Source organism: Giraffa tippelskirchi, chromosome X (assembly GCF_054371585.1).
Source record: "Giraffa tippelskirchi isolate mGirTip1 chromosome X, T2T-mGirTip1v1.2.pri, whole genome shotgun sequence".
NCBI classification, from domain to species: domain Eukaryota; kingdom Metazoa; phylum Chordata; class Mammalia; order Artiodactyla; family Giraffidae; genus Giraffa; species Giraffa tippelskirchi.
In genome coordinates, this window is record NC_137289.1 from 19,432,712 (window position 1) to 19,454,186 (window position 21,475).

The following is a 21,475-nucleotide window of genomic DNA, read 5'->3' on the forward strand; positions in this document are numbered from 1 at the left end:
TTATGTTTGTGGGAATGGCTGCTTATCTTTCTCAGAGGGTACCTTTCTTCTTCCAGGTTGTAATTCTAGGATTGTTTCAGTCACCAGCTCTCCATTTTTATAACTCCCTGTTAAGGCCATTTTGTTAAAATAATCGGCTGTTCAAGATTGTTCGGATTGTCAGATTCCATTAGGTCACCTCGTCCTTAGTCATTAACATTGTTCAACAGTACGACACTGACAGCCTCCGTGGCTGGTGATGTCACGCTTCTGTGGAAGGAGGGTGGTATACTCTTCTTGCATGCATGGCATTCAGCATGTCCTTCATGTATCTTAAGAAATGTGCCCTTTAAAAACAAATACAATTGTGTGTTTAATAAAAGATGTTTCTGTAACTAATTTCTTTGACTATGTACTAGAAGTTTCACCTCTTCAGATAGTTGCCAAAGCCCTCAATAACTGTTACAAAATTCAGGTAGCAGTCAAGCCTCAAAATTTAGCTCGTTTGGTGCTAATAGGTACCAATTAATAATTTATGCAAGCCTAGAGAGAAGATGATGGAGGATGGGATGTTTGGATGGCATCACCAACACAATGAACATGAGTTTGAATAGGCTCTGGGAGTTGGTGATGGGCAGGGAAGCCTGGCGTGCTGCAGTCCATAGGGCTGCAAAGAGTCGGACACGACTGAGTGACTGAACTGAACTGAGGGAGATTAGATGACCCGCTTCATAGATCCTACTGATACTGTAGTGTTTTTTTTTTCCTACTGCATTTCACCATTCTAGAGGTCACTAGAACTGGTTCTTCATCCAAAGACTAAGGTGGAGAGGAGGAGGTATGGAAGAGGAAAGAAATCACAGGCAGTACTCAGATATGTTCACATGTATTTTTAGATACATAACAATAATTTTCTTGTTAAACAAAAGAAAGATAATGTCAAAAAAGAGATTATCAAGCATCTATTTTTAGAAGAAAGAAAAGTACTTCATGAGAATGTCCATGGAGTCACATTTACTTACTCTCAACTTTTTCCTGAAGGAAGAATTTAGGTCCTTGCTGCTAAGTAAATTGCGAAACACTTCTCTTTTTGCATGTAAACATTTTTTGACTTCTTGAGAAGCATCCAGCATTTATCAAAGCAGCCGGCAGTCAAGTCATAATTGCAGATCATAGTGGTTGCTCCAGTGCCTTGATGTCCTTGAGAATCTGAGGGAAACATAGGCTACCTTGCCCAGCTTCACCAGGGACGTCTTCAGATATTACTATAATTTTTTTCTACCCGCTGGCTTTTTTTTTGGTCAGGTTCTAACCTTAATCCTATAGATCCACCGCTTCTCCTACCCCATTCTTTCACATAGACACATACCAGATGCACACACAGTGTGAGTCAGTTCTAATGTGGAGGCAAAAAGCATTTTATAAAGTTTATAGAATATAATAGCAGCTTGCTAAAGTGAAATATTCCCTCCTTTAACAAGCTCAGGGGAAAGCCACGTGGTTGACCTTTGCTGGCGTTCCTTGCCTTCCTCCCTGCCTTTGAATTCAGCTGAAGTCACTGTTGTGATTCCGACCTCCCTGCCAAGTCTTTGGCCACTCCCAGAGCCCGTTGAGTTCCCCCGAGCAGTGTTCTCCCCCGAGTTTATCAAGCCAGCCCTCACCTTCCCTGTGTTGCCTGAGCTGGAGTGTCCTGCAGGAGGCTGATTCCCAAGAAACTGTCAAGATCCTGGCCCTTGAATCCTGTCTCTGCCAGTGGCACTTTGAAGGAACTGTGGGCTCAGGGAGGGCCTGGCCTTTTTGCAAAGGCTAGCTTTTCAATTAAATACCATAGTTTTATGATTAGAGCTGAGAGCTCTAAGATTTCATACCCGTATCTATAATCCCAAGGAAATGCACAGTATTGACCTTTTTCTCTTATTTTCTTATAATTTCCATTTCATTGTGGCTATAAGGCACTCCAGGCTATGTGTTTCTGGGGAATTATTGTTCTCTGTAAGTAGTTGGAATCATTCAGACTTTTGCCTTGTTCTCACATCCTACCCAAGTTATAAAGTTATTTTCCTGAGATATCCTGGAAACCCAGGATAGCCAAACAGCTGAAATATTTTTTAGCGTTGAACCAAGAGGGGAAAAAAAGGTAAAGCAAGCTACTCATACCTCAAGGAATTATTGCATAGTGTTTTAGTGTGTAAGCTCTGGGGTCAAAGTGCTTGAATTCAAACCTTGGCTTTTCTACTTACTGACTATATATCCTTTGGTAAGTTACTTAATCTCTCTGTGCCTCAGTTTTCTCATTTTTAAAATGGAGATAATAATATACTCACCTCATAGGAGGGTTCTGATAATACATGAAACACTGCAGTGTTTCATATCTATGAGGTATTTTATGTTTTTCAAAGTATATAGTAAGAAGATGCTCATTCTTACTACACATAAAACTAATCTTTAAGTGCTATGCAATAGTTTCCTTGGAAGGAGATAGTAATAATGGCAAAAACATCGCACAGATAGTCAGGAGTCCTGTGTTTTGTTGCTGTCACCAACTGCTGCATAGTTCCATGACTTATGGCCAGTCATAGTTTCAGTTATCTCAGCTGTGAAAGTGGGCTAGTAATAGTTCCCTTCACTACGGTTTGCATACATGAGTGTGGGCACACACACAGACAAATACAGATACACGCACACACACACACATTCACTTTCCATGATAGAGAAGGAGGAGAAGTAAATGAGAACACAAACGTTAAAACTCTGCAAGGGCATGCAACACTTCAGTTATGGTGATTGTGTTGCCATGTATACTATGTATACTTAAGCTATAGTATTCTCGGAACAAAAATTACTTTTTTATCTATAAGGTATTTTGTGCTTTTCAAAGAAAATAGGCCATCCAGTAGTTTATCACAGCTGGCTACAGCAAGCCTCTAGGGCATAAGGACCATGTTTGCTTGGTATATTCAAGGTGCAGCAGATAGTGTACATTCAGTAAATGTTAAGTGGAAAAAAATGTAATTTTATACAAGTGCAGTTGATCTAATGAGAGAGGTAAGATGCCTCGAAAATGGTCTTTAAATAGTTTTCTAGCAAGTTGTTGACTTCACATAATGTCAGGGGCCTGTGATAATTTAGGTTTCAAACAAATTGAAATGTGGTTCAGACACATATCTTGAGAGACTATGTTAATGGCTCAGCAGGAAAAGCCATAGCTCAAGCCTCTGAGGCTTGGAAACTCCTATCCCAGATCTATCTTATCTTTCACTTGAGAGGAGACGATAGCCTTTTGGCTCTATATGTGTAAAAAGTGAAAACTAGTTATAAAGAGTGCTCTGTGAATGAATACTTGTTGAGTGTACGAGTGAATAAGACCTTGGCAGAGTGTGTGAATAAACTTAAACCAACTCAAATCTGGTACTTCTCGTTAGTGTGAGAGGAAGGAGGATGGGACTGCCTCTTCCAGTAACCATGGGGAAGAGGAGCCTGTTCCTTTAATAGTCACTAAAGTGTTGGCTGTGAAGCACTTGGAGCAATATAAAGTGCTATGGAAATTCCTAATAACAGGTTACAGACAGACTCTTTTGTTGCATAAACTACTGACAATTAACTTTTCTTAGGTTGCTCATTTAGTGTCTAAGTGGTTAAAGGAGGAAAGAAGAGCAAACAAGAGTGAGACTGTATCAAACAAATACATTAATTGTCCTAATATCAACAGAAAAATCCCCTTCTTGTGCTCTTTCTTTTCAATATATAATGGTATATTGAAAAGAAATATAGGTTTTTATTATATAAAGGTACTACCAGAATCTTTGCATTTAAACCTTTCAATGAAGCTATTCCATCTTTATTCAGCAAAATCTTTCATTCAGTAGTTCCATAAAAGACTATTTTTATTTTCCTCATGTATGGTTAGTAACAGTAGGAAGTACAGAAACTCTTTATCCCTGATTCATGGAATTATAGTTCAGTTCAGCTGCTCAGTCATGTCCGACTCTTTCTGACCCCATGGACTGCAGCATGTCAGGCCTCCCTGTCCATCACCAACTCCCGGAGCTTACTTAAACTCATGTCCATTGCGTTGGTGATGCCATCCAACCATCTCATCCTCTGTTGTCCCCTTCTCCTCCAGCCTTCAGTCTTTCCCAGCATCAGGGTCTTTTCAAATGAGTCAGTTCTTTGCATCAGGTGGTCAAAGTATTGGAGTTTCAGCTTCAGCATCAGTCCTTCCAATGAATATTCATGGCTGATCTCCTTTAGGATGGACTGGTTGGATCTCCTTGCAGTCCAAGGGACTCGCAACAGTCTTCTCCAACACCACAGTTCAAAAGCATCAATTCTTCAGTGCTCAGCTTTCTTTATAGTCCAACTCTCACATTCATACATGAGTACTGGAAAAACCATAGCTTTGACTAGATGGACCTTTGTCAGCAAAGTAATGTCTCTGCTTTTTAATATGCTGTCTAGGTTGGTCATAACTTTTCTCCCAAGGAGCAAGCGTATTTTATGTTTATGGCTGCAGTCACCATCTACAGTTTTAGAGCCAAAAAAAACCCCATAAAATCTGTCACTGTTTCCATTGTTTCCCCATCTATTTGCCATGAAGTGATGGGACAGAATGTCATGATCTTAGTTTTCTGAATGTTGAGTTTTAAGCCAACTTTTTCACTCTCCTCTTTCACTTTCATCAAGAGGCTCTTTAGTTCTTCTTCGCTTTATGCCATAAGGGTGGTGTCATCTGCATATCTGAGGTTATTGATATTTCTCCCAGCAATCTTGATTCCAGCTTGTGCTTTATCCAGCCAAGCATTTCTTGTGATGTACTCTGCATATAAGTTAAATAAGCAGGGTGACAATATACAGCCTTGACGTTCTCCTTTTCCTATTTGGAACCACTCTGTTGTTCCATGTCCAGTTCTAACTGTTGCTTCTTGACCTGCATACAGATTTCTTGGGAAGCAGGTCAGGTGGTCTGGTATTCCCATCTCTTGAAGAATTTTCCACAGTTTGTTGTGATCCAGTCAAAGGCTTTGGCATAGTCAATAAAGCAGAAGTAGATGGTTTTCTGGAACTCTCTTGGTCTTTCTATGATCCAACGGATGTTGGCAATCTGATCTCTGGTTCTTCTGCCTTTCCTAAATCCAGCTTGAACATCTGGAAATTCATGGTTCATGCACTGTTGAAGCCTGGCTTAGAGAATTTTGAGCATTACTTTGCTAGTGTGTGAGATGAGTGCAGTTGTGTGGTAGTTTGAACATTCTTTGGCATTGCCTTTCTTTAGGATTAGAATGAAAACTGACCTTTTCCAGTCCTGTGGCCACTGCTGAGTTTTCCAAATTTGCTGGCATATTGAGTGCAGCACTTTCACAGCATCATCTTTTAGGATTTGAAATAGCTTAGCTGGAATTCCATCACCTCCACTAGCTTTGTTCATGGTGATGCTTCCTAAGGCCCACTTGACTTCGCATTCCAGGATGTTTGGCTCTAGGTGAGGGATCACACCATCATGGTTATCTGGGTCATTAAGATTTTTTTGTATAGTTCTTCTGTGTATTCTTTCCACCTCTTCTTAACATCTTCTGCTTTTGTTAGGTCCATACCGTTTCTGTCCTTTGTTGAGCCCATCTTTGCATGAAATGTTCCCTTGGTATCTCTAATTTTCTTGGAGAGATCTCTAGTCTTTCCCATTCTATTGTTTTCCTCTATTTCTTTGCATTGCTCACTGAGGAAGGCTTTCTTATCTCTCCTTGCTATTCTTTGGAACTCTGCATTCAAATGGGTATAGCTTTCCTTTTCACCTTAGCCTTTTGCATCTTTTCTTTTCTCAGCTATTTGTAAGGCCTCATCAGACAAACATTTTACCTTTCTTTTTCTTGGGGATGGTCTTGATTACTGCCTCCTGTACAGTGTGATGAACCTCTGTCCATAGTTCTTCAGGTACTCTATCAGATCTACTCCCTTGAATGTAATTGGTCACAAAAAGAAAATTTCACAAGCTGAGAAGATAATAACCAAACCTAGAATGTCTTTGTGATTTTTTTTGTTTGGCTAGGACATAAACCATTCTTGTGACTGTTTGTTTGGAGCGATCCATGTCCCATAAACTCTATTGTGGGGGAAAATTTTATTTTTACTAAAATATTTTAGTTAAGTAGAATGATTTGGTGAGCTCTGGGGACTTTAATAAAGTAATTGTGTATTCTGGGAGGAACTACATACAAAACTTGACTTCCTTGGATACTGTCAGGCTTTCCGTTGTAAACAGTAAACTACAAGATCTAAGAACATGATCCTGATGCCTCTTTTTGTAGGAGTCATTTATTAGCCACGGCAACCTTGAATATGTAAGAATATTTCCTAATTAATCAAGGATTGGCTTCTTCAAGTGAAAGCATGGGAGACAGAAAAATGAAAAAAAAAGACTAAAACTTGAATCTTAGAACTTACTCACCAAGATGAAGGGCAAGATATGGTCTAGCATGAAAAACCTGAACCACAAGATTATCACATAAGAATCAGCATTACTCTTGGTGTGTCCACAGTAAAATGAGTTTCAGGAGAAATTATTCTTAAAGTCAACATCTGGAATTCGCTTATATTCTTCTATTAAGCCACTTTCCTGATTTCTCAAAGGTGGCTTGTTCCTGAATCCAATGTGAAAACAGACATATTCCAAGCCATGGTGAAGTCAGCCTTGTTCATGCCTACCCAATTTTAATATTGTTATATATACTTGACCAGTGTTTTAAGATATAGTAGAAGGGCAGAAAGATAAAAGGTTTTGAAAGGATCATGTATGCAGATTGAATCTCAGGCCCTGACAACTGTAAGGGAAGACAGTGTTGGGCTGCTAATGAGCCCCTGGGAAGTGTCTGGCATTTATGAATACAAACATTGCTATCATTGCTACTAAAACTAAAACTCATGAGAATACATTGTCGAAATAATATTTTGTCTTGAAATAGTAGGTATAGCTGCTCTTTTTCTCCTTCTCTTTATTTATCTACCTACATATTTATTTATATCCCACCTTCTCCTGAAAAGAGTTTAAAGTACTCTACAAAAGGGCACATAGTAAAAGCAAGATCCAATGCAACTAAAATACTTGGGAACAATTAGGCAAAGGGAAAAATACAGGTAGGGAAGTAAGATAGAGCGAGGACTAGGGTTGTGACACAAAATGCATGACATGAAGTTTACTATGCTTGATAGAGGTAGACCACAAATTTGGTGTATGCTTTCAACCAACATATGTGAAGAGAGAAAAAGGATTGACTACATGAATCAGAATGTACAGAAGGTTAAAACAAAGTAGTTTTTCAGAAAAGCTAATGGAGGGTGAAGAATAAGAACTAATTGGGCTAATGGGGCAAAAGTTGGTCAACTGTTGCCAAGAGTCATAAATTTCCTAGTAGCTATCGATATTCATCTTTGTCTCTGGAGATCCTTTGAGTGAATCATTTTAACTGTCTTCTCTGGTCTGGAATAGTCTTTGGGGGAAAATTGATCGTATCTATGTATCTATCTATCCATCTATCTATGAAATGATATATATAATGGCCCTTAAAATATGTTTCCTTCATGTTTTCTTTCATTTATCTATTTATTTCCAGTTCATGTACCTTGTATTGATATTTAGAAGTCTAGCATGTGAGACTTAGATTGTAAGGCTACATGCATCTACAGTCTGGTCATAGACCTGCACCAGCCAATGGTTCATGTGTAATAGCAACTTATTTCTAAGCTTGTCAATTCTGTCTAAATTAATGCGGAGCATAAAATTCCAGAAAATTTCAATAGAAATTGCAACAGAACTTCTAGTATCCTCTATATTAGATACTGTGAAAAATGTGGGAGCCTTTCTTACCACCTAAACTTGTATTTTTATGTGGTTGATTTTTTTTTAAAAAATCATTCAATATTCAAAAGTAGCATTAAAATGTGTTACCTATTTGGGTGTTTTGGTCCATTAACTTTTTCCAGTGGTTTTTCCAATTAAAATTACATTGACGCCATATGGCATCTATTTGTATGATAAAACTCCCTAACTCTTGAAAGAAATGCCAAAGCAGATTGAACAGAAGGAGTCAGTTAACACTTTTCAGTGGTTCTAGTCACTAGTTCCATCAAGTACTAATTTCCAAGGTTCAGTTTTTCTCATTTGAAAAGTTAGTAGACTTTTTTAAAGAACAGTTTTACATTTAAACAAAAGTCAAGCAGATAATACAGAGGTCCTATTTGCTTCCATTTCCCTGCACATAGTTTCCTCTATTATTAATATTATTAGCATTAATATGTTATGTTTCTTGTAATTATTGATTGTTGATATTATTATTTACTGAAGTCCATAGTTTACTTTAAAATTTACTCTGTTTCACAGTTCTGTGGGTTTTAACAAATGCATTATGTCTTGTATCCTCTATTAGTATATCATACAGAACTCTGTTACCATTCTAATAATATTTGTGCTTCACCTATTTACTTTCTCCCTGCCTCTCCACCACCCTCAAATCCCTGGTTACTGATCGTAGTTTGCCAATAGTTTTGCCTTTTCCAGAATGCCAAATAGTTGGAATCATATAGTATACAACTTTTCAAAACTGGCTTCTTTTACTTAGCAATAAATGATCTAAGACTCTTCCAAGTCTCTTTGTGGCTTGATAGCTCATTTCTTTTTATTGCTAAATAGTATTCCATTGTGTGGATACACCACTGTTTATCCTTTGAAGGGTATCTTGCTTGTTTCTAGTTGAATATAAATAAAGACTCTATAAACATTCATGCATAGCTTTTTGTGTGAACTTGTTTTCAATTTGATCCAACAGATTTCTAGGAGCACAATTGCTGGATCATAATTTTATTTGTAATAAACTATCAAACTGTCTTCTAAAATGACTTTGCTACTTTGCATTCCCATCAGCAATGTTGTGCTGCATCTTTGTCAGCATTTGGTATTGTCAGTGTTAAGGATTTTAGCCATTCTAATAGCTGTGTATTGGTATCTCATTGTTGGCTTAGTTTGCAATTCCCTAATGGCATAAGATATTGAGCATATTTTCTCATGCTTATTTTCCATCTACATATTTTCATTGATGAGATGTTTGTTCAGATATTTTGTCCATTTTTAAATGAATTGGCTTTTTATTGTTAAATTTTAACAGTTCTTTGTTTATTTGGGGTATAAGCACTTTATCAGATATATTTTGCAAATATTTTCTCACAGGCTGTGATTTGTTTTTCCATTCTCCTAACAGATGTTTGTCTCTTCATTCTTTTAACAAAACAAATGTTCTAAATTTTAATAAATTCCAGCTTATCAATTGTTTATTTCATGTATTGTACTTTTGATAGTCTATCTAAAACCTTATTGCTAAACTCAGAGTAATCAAGATCTTTTCTCATGTTATCATCTACAAGTTTTATAATTTATATTTAGGTCTACAGTCCTTTTTGAGTTAATTTTTATGAAGAGTGTAAGGTCTGTATCTAAGATTTATTTCTTTGCATATAAGTGTCTAGTTGTTTCAGAACTATTTGTTAAGACTATCCTTTTTTCATTGAATTGCTTTTCTTCTTTTTGTCAGTCTATTTCGAGGTTTTGTATTCAGTTCCATTGATCTATTTCTTTATTCTTTTGCTAACACTCTGTTGTCTTGGGGGCTTCCCTGGTGGCTCAAACAGTGAAGAATCTGCCTGCAACGCAGGAGACAGAAAAGACTCAGGTTCAAGCTCTGCATTGGGAAGATCCCTGGAGGAAGGCATGGCAACCCAACCAGTATTCTTGCCTGGAGAATTCCGTGGACAGAGGAGCCTGGCAGGCTACAGTCCATGGGGTTGCAAAGAGTCAGACACTACTGCATGGCTAACACTTTTGCTTGATGCCATCTTAATTAATGTAACTTTATAAGAATTTCTTTTCCCTCTTTGAAAATTTATTTTGGTCTCAATGTTTCTCATGTATCTGATTGTGGGTACAGGCACTTTGAGAAAACAATAATAATTAACAATTTGATTGTCTGGTAGTTCTTCTTTTTAAAATTTTCAATATTGTATTAGTTTCAGGTGTAGAACACAGTGATGCAGTTTTTTTTTTCAGATTATACTCCATTGTAAATTATTACCAAAGGGGAGAGGAAAGGGACACAGTACAAACTAGGGGTATGGGATTAGTAGACACAAAGTACTATATATAAAATAGATAAGGAACAAGGATATACTGTATAGCACAGGGAATTATAGCCATTATCTTGTAATAACCTATAGAAATTCTTGAACTTGGGTGTCCCAGTCCTGTGATTTTGTAATTCTTCAGTGTTGTGATGTCTATTCTGGGTCTTTTGCCTTTCCATATAAATTTTAGTGTTGTTATCCACAAAATAACCTGCAAGGATTTTGACTGGTATTCCATGGAATGTATAGATCATGTTTGGAAGAATTTACATCATAATAATATTGAGCCTTTCTATTCATGAACACAGAATATCTCTCCACTTATTCTTATACATATTTTATTAAAATTACATCTAAGCTTTCCATTGGGGATGCTAATGTAAATGATATGTGTTTTCCATTTGAAATACCAGTTCATCATTGTTGGTGTATAGAAAACAATTGACTTCTGTATATTAACTTTGTATCCTGCAACCATGCTATATAAGCTTATTAATTCAAGCAGAGTTTTATATCAATTCTTTGTGATGATCTATATAAACAAGCATGTCATTTTTGAACAAAGACAGCTTATTTTTTCCTTTCCAATCTTTTTCCTTTCCATTTCTTCACCTTGTCTTAATGTGTTAGGTAGGACTCTAAATACAATATTAAGTAGAAGCACTAAAAGGGACATCCTTGCCTTGTTCCCTGATCTTAAGTTGAGGAGCAAGCCTCTAGTTCCTCACCATTAAGTATGATATTAGCTGTAAATTTCTTGTGGATATACTTTATCAAGTAGAGAAATTTCCCCTCTATTTCTAGTTAACTGAGAGTTTTTATCATGAATGGTGTTGGATTTTGGTAAATGCTTTTTCTGTACCTATTGGTACCATCATATGATTTTTCTTCTTTATAGCCCATTAATATGATGGATTACATGAACTGATTTAATAATATTTTATTGTGGGTTTTTGCATTTATATTTGTGAGAAATATTGGTATCTAGCTTTCCTTTCTTGTAATGCCTTTATCTGGTTTTGGTTTTAGGGTAATGATGGTCTCATAGAATGAATTAGGAAATGTTCTCTCTGCTTGTATTTCCTGGAAGAGATTGTATAGAGTTGGTATTCTTTCTTCCTTAAATGTTTGATAGAATTCAGCTGCAAAACCATCTGGACCTGCATTGCTTTTGGAAGTTTATTAATTGATCACTTAATTTTTCTGATGAACAGAGAATAATTCAGTTTGCCTATTTGTCATTTTGTAAGTTTTGGTGGTTTTTGTCTTTTAAGCAATTGGTGGTGCATTTTATCAACTGTACCAAGTCCTGGGACATAGAGTTGTTCATAATATTCATATATTATCCTATTAATATCCATATGATTATTAATGACTCCTCTTTCATTTCTAATATTAATAAATTGTATCTTTTGTTTTATTCTTGATTAGCCTGACCAGATATTTTAAAACTTTATTTATCTTTTCAAAGAACTAGCTTTTTGTTTCTTTGGATTTATCTATTGATGTTTATTTTCAATTTCACTGAATTTTGCTCTAATTTTTTATAACTTGTTTTCTTTTACTTGCTTTAGATTTATATTGCTCTTAATTCTCTAGTTTTGTTTGGTGAAATCTTAAATTATTGATCTGAGATCTTTTTTCCTTTTCTAATATAAGCATTCAATGCTACAAATTTCCCTCTAAACACTGCTTTTGCTACATCACACAAATTTCAGTAAGTTGTATGGTCATTTTCATTTAGTTAAACATTTTAAAAAATTTCTCTTAAGACATTTTTTGTCCCATATGTTGTATTGAAATGTGTTGTTTAGTTTGCAGAGGACTGGATATTGTCTTACCTTTCTGTTATTGGCTGCGCACTATACTGGTCTCCATGGCGGGGGCCTTGGAACCAAGACGAGGTTGAGTAGACTCGTTTTGAATTTTCTCCCCTCTGCTCCAGCACTTTGTGGACTTCCCTTCTCGCCCTCTAGGGCGCTCTGCAGCGGCGGGACTGGGGAAGTCGGAGGTTTGGCAGAGCTGTCTATGCTGGCGGGCGAGACGGTACCTCCCAACCCGCCCCCCCCAACTTTCTTTCTGCTGCCTCCTCCCCCTGTCACCTTCTGACCCGCCGGGTTCCTGAGCAACCGCCAGCCCCCGCCCCCGGGCGCCGCGGGCCTCAGTGGCGCCTTCCGGGCCCCGCCTCGGGCCGTGTTCGGGACCCTACCTGAAGAGGCCTATTGCCCCCCTCCTCGCCCCCGCCCGGACGGGGGCCCCGGGCCCGGGACGGGCAGGCTGGAGGACGTGCAAGTTAGCTGTCGTGAGGAGGGCTACCGAGCCCGACGACGCACTGGCGCGGAGGAGGAGGACTGCACCCCTGGGCGGGAGCGCCCACTGTGTGGTCCCTTGCACCGCCCCGCTTTTCAGGATTCTTTTTTCTCTTTATGAGACCCTTTATACCTTCCGTAGGCTTCCCTGGTCGTTCAGAGGGTAAAGCGTCTGGCTGCAATGTGGCAGACCCAGGTTCAATCCCTAGGTTGGGAAGATCCCCTGGAGAAGGCAATGGCAACCCACTCCAGTACTCTTGCCTGGAAAATTCCATGGACGGAGCAGCCTGGTAGGCTACAGTCCATGAGGTCGCAAAGTCGGACATGACTGAGCGACTTCACTTTCACTTTCTGTTATTGACTTGTAATTTAAATTCATTGTGGGCTAAGAACATTATTTGTATGATTTCTGTGCTTTTAAATTTGTTAAGGTGTATTTTATGGCTAAGTGTTATGGTCTGTTTTGCTGAATGTTCCAAGTAAGCCTGAGAATGTATATTCTGCTGTTGATGGATGAATTATCCTATAAATGTCAATTAGATCTAGTTCATTGATGATGCTAATCAGTTCAACCATGTCTTTAGTCAGTTTCTGCATGATGGATTTATTAGGTATTGATAGATGGGTGCTGATGTCTCCAACTATAATTGTGGGTTTGTATATGTAAGAATTACGTCTTTTTGGAGAATTGACACCCTTTTTTATTCCTGATAATATTCTTTCTTCCAAAGTGTGCTCTGAAACTAATTTGGCTATTCCAGTTTTTTCTATCTGGTGTTAGTATGATATGTCTTTCTTCATCCCTTTATCTCTATCTTTATATTGAAGATGTGTTACCTTAGACAATCTATAGTTGGGTTTTATTTTTATGTTTATTCTGATCATCTCTTTTACTTTTTGTATTTAAACCATTCACATTTAAAGTGATTAGTGAGGTAATGTGTTAATATTCATCATCTATAAATGCTTTTTGTTTATTGAACATATTATTTGTTTTGGTTATTTTTAATCTTCCTCTCTTTTTTGCCTTCTCAGGCTTTAATTGAAGCCTTAGATATATAATTCCATCTTTTTCTCCCCTTTAAGTTTATCAATTATGCTTCATTTTTAAAATTTTTAGTGGTTCCTGTCCAGTTTGCAATATGCATTCTAAACTACTTTAAGTCCACTTTCAAGTCTACACTAAATTGCTTCACTGGTAGTTCGAGTGCCTTATAATATTCCTTTTACTTATCCATATACTATAATCACCAATGTATTATTGCTGTTATTGCTTTGAACAAAGTTATATGTTAAATCAATTTTTTTTTTAAAAAGAAAAGGTTTTATTTTGCCCTTATATATATTCCTTCTCTGATGCTCTTCCTTTATGTAGATCTGATTTTCTGGCTTATATACTTTTCCTGAAAAACATATTTTTAACATTTTTTTGCAAGCCATGTCTACTGATGACAAATTTCTTCTATTCTTGTTTGTCTGAGAAAGTTTTTTTGTTTTCCTTTTTGATGATAATTTTGCTGGAAAGAGAATTCTAGGTTGTTGTTTTTTCTTTCAATGCAAGATATTTCCTTCTACTCTCTTCTTTCTTGCATGATTTCTGATAAGATGTTCAGTGTAATTCTTATCCTGTTCCTCTATAGGTAAGATGGTTTTTTTCTTCCTCTGCCTTCTTAGAAGATTTTCTCTTTGTCTTTGATTTTTTACCATTTGAATATGATATGCCTTGGAGTAGGTACTTTGGTATTCAACCTGCTTGTAATTGTCTGAGTTTCATGGATCTGTGGATGGTATCTATTATGAATTTTGTGAAATTTTTGGTATCATTTCCTCAAATATTTCTTTTGCTCTCTTTTGGCTTTCTTCTCTTTCTAGAATTGCAATTATACATATTTTACAGCTTTTGATTTGTCCCACAGTTCTTGGATGTTCTTTTTTGTGTCTTGTTTGTTTTTTTCTCTCCATATTTTCATTTGGGAAGTTTCTATCACCATTTCTTTAAGCTCATTGGTTCTTTCCTTGGTCATTTCCAGTATACTGATAAGACCATGAAAGGCATACTTCATTTCTGTTTGTGTTTTTGATTGCTAGCATTTCCTTTTAATATTTCTTGGCATTTCTGTCTGTGTATTTACATTATCCATATGTTCTTGTGTGTTGTCCACTTATTCTATTAGAGCTCTTAACATATTAATGCTAGTTATTTTAAATCCTGTGTCTGATATTTCCAAAATCTGTGCCATATCTGAGTGTGGCTATGATAACTGCTTTGTCTCTTCAGACTGTTGGGTTTTTGTTTTTTTTCCTTTTTGCATGGCTTACAATTGTTTGTTAAAAGCAGAATATGATATTGGGTAGTAGGAACTGAGGTAATTAGACTTTTAGTGTGAAGTTTTATGTTAATGTGATTTGGAGTTGGGCTATTTATTGTTTGCTGCAGTCATAGATGCCAGAGCCTTTAGTTTCCTCTGGTGTCTATTTTTTTTTTCACCTATTTTTGGTGGGTTTCTCTAAGAACTCCTTCTGAAATAGGATCTATGTCTTTCTGATGGTAATGTATGGGGGGAGTTGAAGTGATGTATAATATTACAATTAATCAGTCTTTTAGTGGGCTTAAGTCCATGGACTATAACCCTCATAATTTTTTTCAGCCTTTTTTCCCTCCCTTTAGGTGTTACAGAACGGCTAGAGGGGACTGGAGTTGTCTAACTGCCCCTTCTTCTAGGTTTATTCGGCTCTGGTAAAGTTGTGTCCCTTGGCAAACAGGCGTTTGTTATGGAGAATGCTCATGGTATATTTCTAAATTATTACTTTTCCTCTGCCAAAAAAACAAGATTTTTCTTAGATCTTAACCATGAGAACTCTGTATGTTTTCTTGAAGTAAATCCCATGGGAATGTGGGAGACCCACAAAATTGGGTACCCAAGAGTTTTTAACTCTAAAGTCAGTTCCCATTCAGCCTCTAGCAATTTGTCTGAATTACTGTGTAAGTGTTCTGAGTAGTTTATGGCTTCAGTGGTGTCTGCTCCAGGTTAGCAGATCTCAGCTGTGGTTCTCTGTATTTGCCTCTCTTTCCAGATTTCAAGGTAACAGTTTGCCTTGTGACCTCAGTTCCCTGAGGAGTCTAAGAATAATTGATTTTCAGTTTGTTCATTATTATCTTGTAGAGAATGGGAATGACAATTTATAATTTCCAATCTCTTTACATGTTGTAGCTAAAACCAGAAGTCTCCCAATGTCCAGTTTTCAAGACTGGAGCATGTTGTGGAATTAGCAGGGATATTGGTGTTAAGAATGACTACATTCAAATTCAAGCCATGGTATTCATCTAGAGACACTATCTTGTCTGAGTCACTTAATCTGTCTGAACCTCAATATCCTCACCAGTCAAAAATAGTTCTAAATACATAGGGTTGTGTTAAATTTAAATAACAGAACATATGTGAACAGGTTAATCATAGATCCAGGCATGTACTTTACAAGTATCTCATAAATGTCAGTTTTCTTTTTACATTGAGGTACCTGTGTTTGAAAACAAAGACTGTTTGCAGTCCAACCCATTGTGTGACATTTATTCTAGAAATTTAAAAAGTTCTTATGAAGTCTTTGCCATTCTTACAATGCTGGAAAAACTACCTTGAGAAAAGTAACTTGCCTCTATAAGACTGCTTTATTCCTGAGGCCTTGAAGGGAACTCAATAGTTTATTTATTCCTCTCTCCAAACTGCAAGTATAGTCTCCTTTAAAAAAAAAAAAAATCTGGTCTTCTACTGAAAAGACCCTTGAAAGCACATTTTTTTTTTGGTCTGGGTCTGAATGAAGAAACATCTGCACCAAGTACTAAGGACAGTCATTTTGCTCTGGTGATAGGATATATGTCCTGGGTTGGAATAGGGGAGAAGTTACTGATTAGTTTAAAGAGAGGCGATAGTTTGATTGCACACTTTACATATCAAACCATATTGGAGAGTTGTGTCCCTTTTGGAGCAACATAATTTAAGAAAGAAGTTGATAACAGTAGAGTGTGTCCAAAACAGGTGACCTGGATATTGATAGGGGCATTAGTAAATCTAGAAACCTTGCTATATTTGGATGTGTATTAATTTATTAGATGTATTTATCTGTATCATCTATCTTTCTATGTAGTGTTAAAAATAGAATGTTTTCTGTTTGGTGACAAATTTTTCATACTATCTCTGATTTTACATTGTTCCAATTTTTCCTGGATATACTGCTTGACATTTTCCCAGGAAAGAGACAGAGGAAAACCTCCCCTAGCGTAAGTGTACATTATTATCTGACCAAAAAATCAGTGGGCTGGACATTTTTTGCAGTAATTCTAGCTCTTGGCTTCATTTCAGGAAACCTCAAGTTGGCAACTTCAAGCTGAGCATCACTTTTCACCTAGTGTTGGTTCCTATAAATCCCCAAGGAGTCTTTGCTTGAGTAGTTATGGTTTGGGCTGTTGTTCTGTGATATAGAAGTAAGGGGGTTGGGTAAAACCCAGAGATGTGCTAAGTGAATTCTGAGCTGTGAAAGTTGGAGCAGGGAGCACATGTGAGTTTGAGGTTGAATATGAACCCCTAGCCCTTTCCCCCTGCAATATGTGTTGTTGTTATTATTTCTGGAGAAGAGTTCATGATCTTTTATAATTTTCTTTTCCTATTGATCCAGCAGTGCTAGTCACAGAAACTTAAAACAGTTATGGCATATAGTGTATCGAATTTCACTGTCATATATCTTGCACATTAGAGAATAAATGCACTGTGCCAAAAATGAAATTTGCCTTGTAGAGAATTCATTTTAGGGTAGTTTTGATGACTAAGATCCACAGGGTAGCATCTCAGCAGCCGTCTTCCTTCTCTGACTTCATGCAGCCCCAAGACAAAGGTGAAAGTACAATTGGCTTTAGCTGCAATTTCTCCCAGTACTTTTCCATTCGGAGAAGAGAAGCCAACAGAAATATAATGAGCTTAAAAATGAACTTGACTTTCAAAGATTTTTGAGAATGTGTGTGTTTAGCCATACGGCTGAGGGCAGCTATAGTGAAACAATTTCTGGGAGACAGTAGTTTGAGTTGACTACTTCTGCTTTGCCTGACTGTGGGGAAATGCTTAAAATCTGCTTGCCTCAATTTCATCATCTATAAAGTAGGGATTGCAAAACCAAACTCAGAAGATTGTGGTAAAAAGTGGATATTATAATATACTTAGAAATGCTTTGTAAGTGCTATGCATGCGTTTTCAGTCGCTACAGTCGTGTCTGACTCTTTGTGACCCTAGAGACTGTAGCCTGCCAGGCTCTCTGTCCGTGGGATTCTCCAGGCGAGAACACTCGAGTGGGTTGCCATGCCCTTCCTCAGGGGATCCTCCCAACCCAGGGATCGAAGCTGCATTTCCTGTCTCCTGTGACTCCTGCATTGCAGGCAGATTCTTTACCACTGAGCCACCAGGGAAGCCCCACTTATAAGGTATATGGTATAGCATTTAAGGGCTTCCCAGGTGGCACTGAGCCACCAGTAGTCATATATGGATGTGAAAGCTGGACCATAAAGAAGGCTGAGCATTGAAGAATTGATGCTTTTAAACTGTGGCATTGGAGAAGACTCTTGAGAGTCCCTTGGACTGCAGGGAGATCCAATCAGTCAGTCCTAAAGGAAATCAACCCTGAATATTCATTGGAAGGACTGATGCTGAAGCCAAAGCTCCAATACTTTGGCCACCTGTTAGGAAGAACTGAATCATTTGAAAAGACCCTGATGCTGGGAAAGATTGAAGGCAGGAGGAGAAGGGGCCGACAGAGGATGAGATGGTTGGATGGTATCTCTGACTCAATGGACATGAGTTTGAGCAAGCTCCAGGAGTTGGTGATGGACAGGGGAGCCTGGTGTGCTGCAGTTGATGGGGTCACAAAGAGTCGGACACGACTGAGCGACTGAACAACAACAGGTGGCACTAGTGGTAAAGAATCTGCTTGCCAATGCAGAGTTCAATCCCCGGGTTGGGAAGATCCCCTGAAGTAGGAATGGCTACCCACTCCAGTATTCTTGCCTGGAGAATCCCATGGACAGAGGAGCCTGGTGGGCTCCAGTCCATGGGGTTGCAAAGAGTTGAACATAACTGAAGCAACTTAGCATGCACACACATACCTTATAAATACTTTCAAGACAAGGATAGTGTATTATTTATCTCCATCTACCTAGCACTTATATACCCCTAGTACCTAGCACAGAGTCTAGTATTAATAAAGGATTGGTAGCTAAAATTCAGAGAAGGCAATGGCACCCCACTCCAGTACTCTTGCCTGGAAACTCCCATGGACAGAGGAGCCTGGTAGGCTGCAGTCCATGGGGTCGCGAAGAGTCAGACACGACTGAGCGACTTCACTTTCACTTTTCACTCTCATGCATTGGAGAAGGAAATGGCAACCCACTCCAGTGTTCTTGCCTGGAGAATCCCAGGGACGGGGGAGCCTGCTGGGCTGCCGTCTATGGGGTCACACAGAGTCGAACACGACTGAAGCGACTTAGCAGCAGCAGCAGCAGCAGCTAAAATTAATGAATAATTTTAACTCTTCAAATTTCTGATGATTTTGAAGGATTAATTGACTGATCCTTTGGATTGCATTAGAAAATCTCTTGAGTTCATTCAATATTTTGGTTCAAGGATTGAGAATAGTGTATGAGGTTAAGAAGAGATTGTTATAGATAAGCTTTCCAAGAACAACAAAAGTCACAAATGAACATTTAGCAATTGATGAAAATGAAGATTAACTTTCTCAAGTGGGCTTGGAAACCCAGTAGAATTGCTCAGGCATCTGCTCAACATTGCTGGGCATGGTCATAAACCCAAGGGAAGAATCTAGTATGCATGTTCTACCTTGTGAGGGATCTGGGGCAGATGGTGGTGCTACAACCTAGAACTCACTTCTGCCACAGATGACTGAGATGTTTGGCTAAGTGATCCCAAGGAGCAATTGGAATGCAGTCTCTCTAGGTAGTCTGAAAATGGTAATAATTTGATTTTTCAAGGCTCACGAAATGGCATCATTTGGGGGTACATCTTTTGTGGACCTCTGTTCTTTGGAAGAAAATCAAAGAAAGTGCTAAGTTAATTTTAAAAGTCTTGGGAAACTTGATGATTTTTGTTTTTAAACTATGTCTTATTTCTTGAAAAATCTGTTATTGTTGTTTTCCTTTCTCTCATAAGTAATGCAGAACTCGAATTATTTGGGATAAATTGTGTCTAGAGGGCTTCAGTTTGGAGGAAATGGGGTGGTGACATTATTACTTTCTCTCTCAAACCAGTGACACTAATCAGGCCTTATGCCAAGGGTAAGGGGCAGCAGATGTAATCCTGAACCCATAGTCTCTGTAGAGTGGATAAGGCTTCCAAGCCATGTGGAAGCCGAACTTACCAAGGAAGCTTAGCTATTATCCTTCCAGAAGTTCAGCTTGCAAATAGCAGAGGTGTTATTTTCAGTATCAAATGTATAGATAAGTACATGCCTTGTTTTTTTCATCCTGATACCCATTTAGGGGATAAATTCCATTGTCGGGTCTGGCAATCTGTCAGATAGCTCCGTTTAAAGTTATCTACCAAAATGATTAAATTGGTGATAGCTTTTATTCTTGGCTAAGAACTTGCCTTTCCTCCAGAGATGAACAGGCTTAAATCGTTATGTGAGTTTATATAGTATATGGTTTGTTGTCAAATATTTATCTTTGTCTAAAAATGGAATGTCTTGAAATACAGTTTCTTTTTAACTGAATAAATCAATGAGAGAAAAAGAACTTCTTATTTAGCAAATTTTTAATCGATATTTTTATGAGAGGCCAGAATGTTAACTGAATCCTGACTTTTGTCATTTGAAATATAATTTGTGTGTTTAAGAATTTATGTGCACATTAAGGTTTGGACTGCATGTTCAGAAAGGAAAACTGATTTATAGGAACAAACAACTGCAGGAGTAGAGGCAATGCCAGAAGTAAACACAAGTCAATTATTTAAGGCAAATGGGACCTTAATCACCACAGCAATAGAGAAATCTCAAATTCAATTAAATAATGGATTTTCATGCTTTAATTTGTGGACATTTCTATATCTCTTATTTTGCAGAGGCCTTTGAAATTGTTGTTCGCCACGCCAAGAACTACACCAATGCCATGTTCAAGAACAACTATCCGAGCCTGACCCCACAAGCTTTTGACTTTGTGGGTGAATTTTTCACTGATGTATCTCTCTACATCCTGGGTTCTGACATCAACGTGGACGACATGGTCAATGAATTGTTTGACAGCCTGTTTCCAGTCATCTATACCCAGCTAATGAACCCAGGCCTTCCAGAGTCCACCTTAGACATCAATGAGTGCCTCCGAGGGGCAAGGCGTGACCTGAAAGTATTTGGGAATTTCCCCAAGCTTATTATGACCCAGGTTTCCAAGTCACTGCAAGTCACTAGGATCTTCCTCCAGGCCCTGAATCTTGGAATTGAAGTGATCAACACAACGGATCACCTGAAGTTCAGTAAGGACTGTGGCCGAATGCTCACCAGAATGTGGTACTGCTCTTACTGCCAGGGACTGATGATGGTTAAGCCATGCGGTGGCTACTGCAATGTGGTCATGCAGGGCTGTATGGCAGGTGTGGTGGAGATTGACAAGTATTGGAGAGAATACATCCTGTCTCTGGAAGAACTGGTGAATGGCATGTACAGAATCTACGACATGGAAAATGTCCTGCTTGGTCTCTTCTCTACGATCCATGACTCCATCCAGTATGTCCAGAAGAACGGAGGAAAGCTCATCACCACGGTGAGTACCATTCTACAGTTTTCCAAGGAATTGGATTCTATTGGGGGTATGGTGGCATGGCCAGTAGCGGGTGCTGATGGAGAGAACTAAGAAAAATAGGGGCAGGGATGATAGGGGGCCTGAATGTCCTCACAAAGCTGGGCAGTGCATTAAATCCACAGGTTATAGAGTCCAAAGCCTGGCTTTGCATTTTAGCTTCACCTACTTTCTTGTTTTC

General features: G+C 38.2%; 1 protein-coding gene across 7 annotated transcripts in view; it reads left to right on the forward strand.

Annotated features, from left to right (window-relative positions):
• Positions 1-21,475, forward strand: part of GPC3 (glypican 3) — a 531,061-nt gene that overhangs the window by 305,218 nt on the left and 204,368 nt on the right. For 4 of the 7 annotated variants that reach the window (XM_081563858.1, XM_081563855.1, XM_081563857.1 and 1 more), the window contains one exon: positions 20,564-21,258. In XM_081563858.1, the coding sequence (XP_081419984.1) occupies positions 20,564-21,258 (695 nt within the window). Of the gene's footprint in view, positions 1-12,263; positions 12,740-13,059; positions 15,238-20,563; positions 21,263-21,475 lie in introns of those variants that run through there. The other 3 variants (XM_081563861.1, XM_081563860.1, XM_081563854.1) reach the window with 3 other exon arrangements.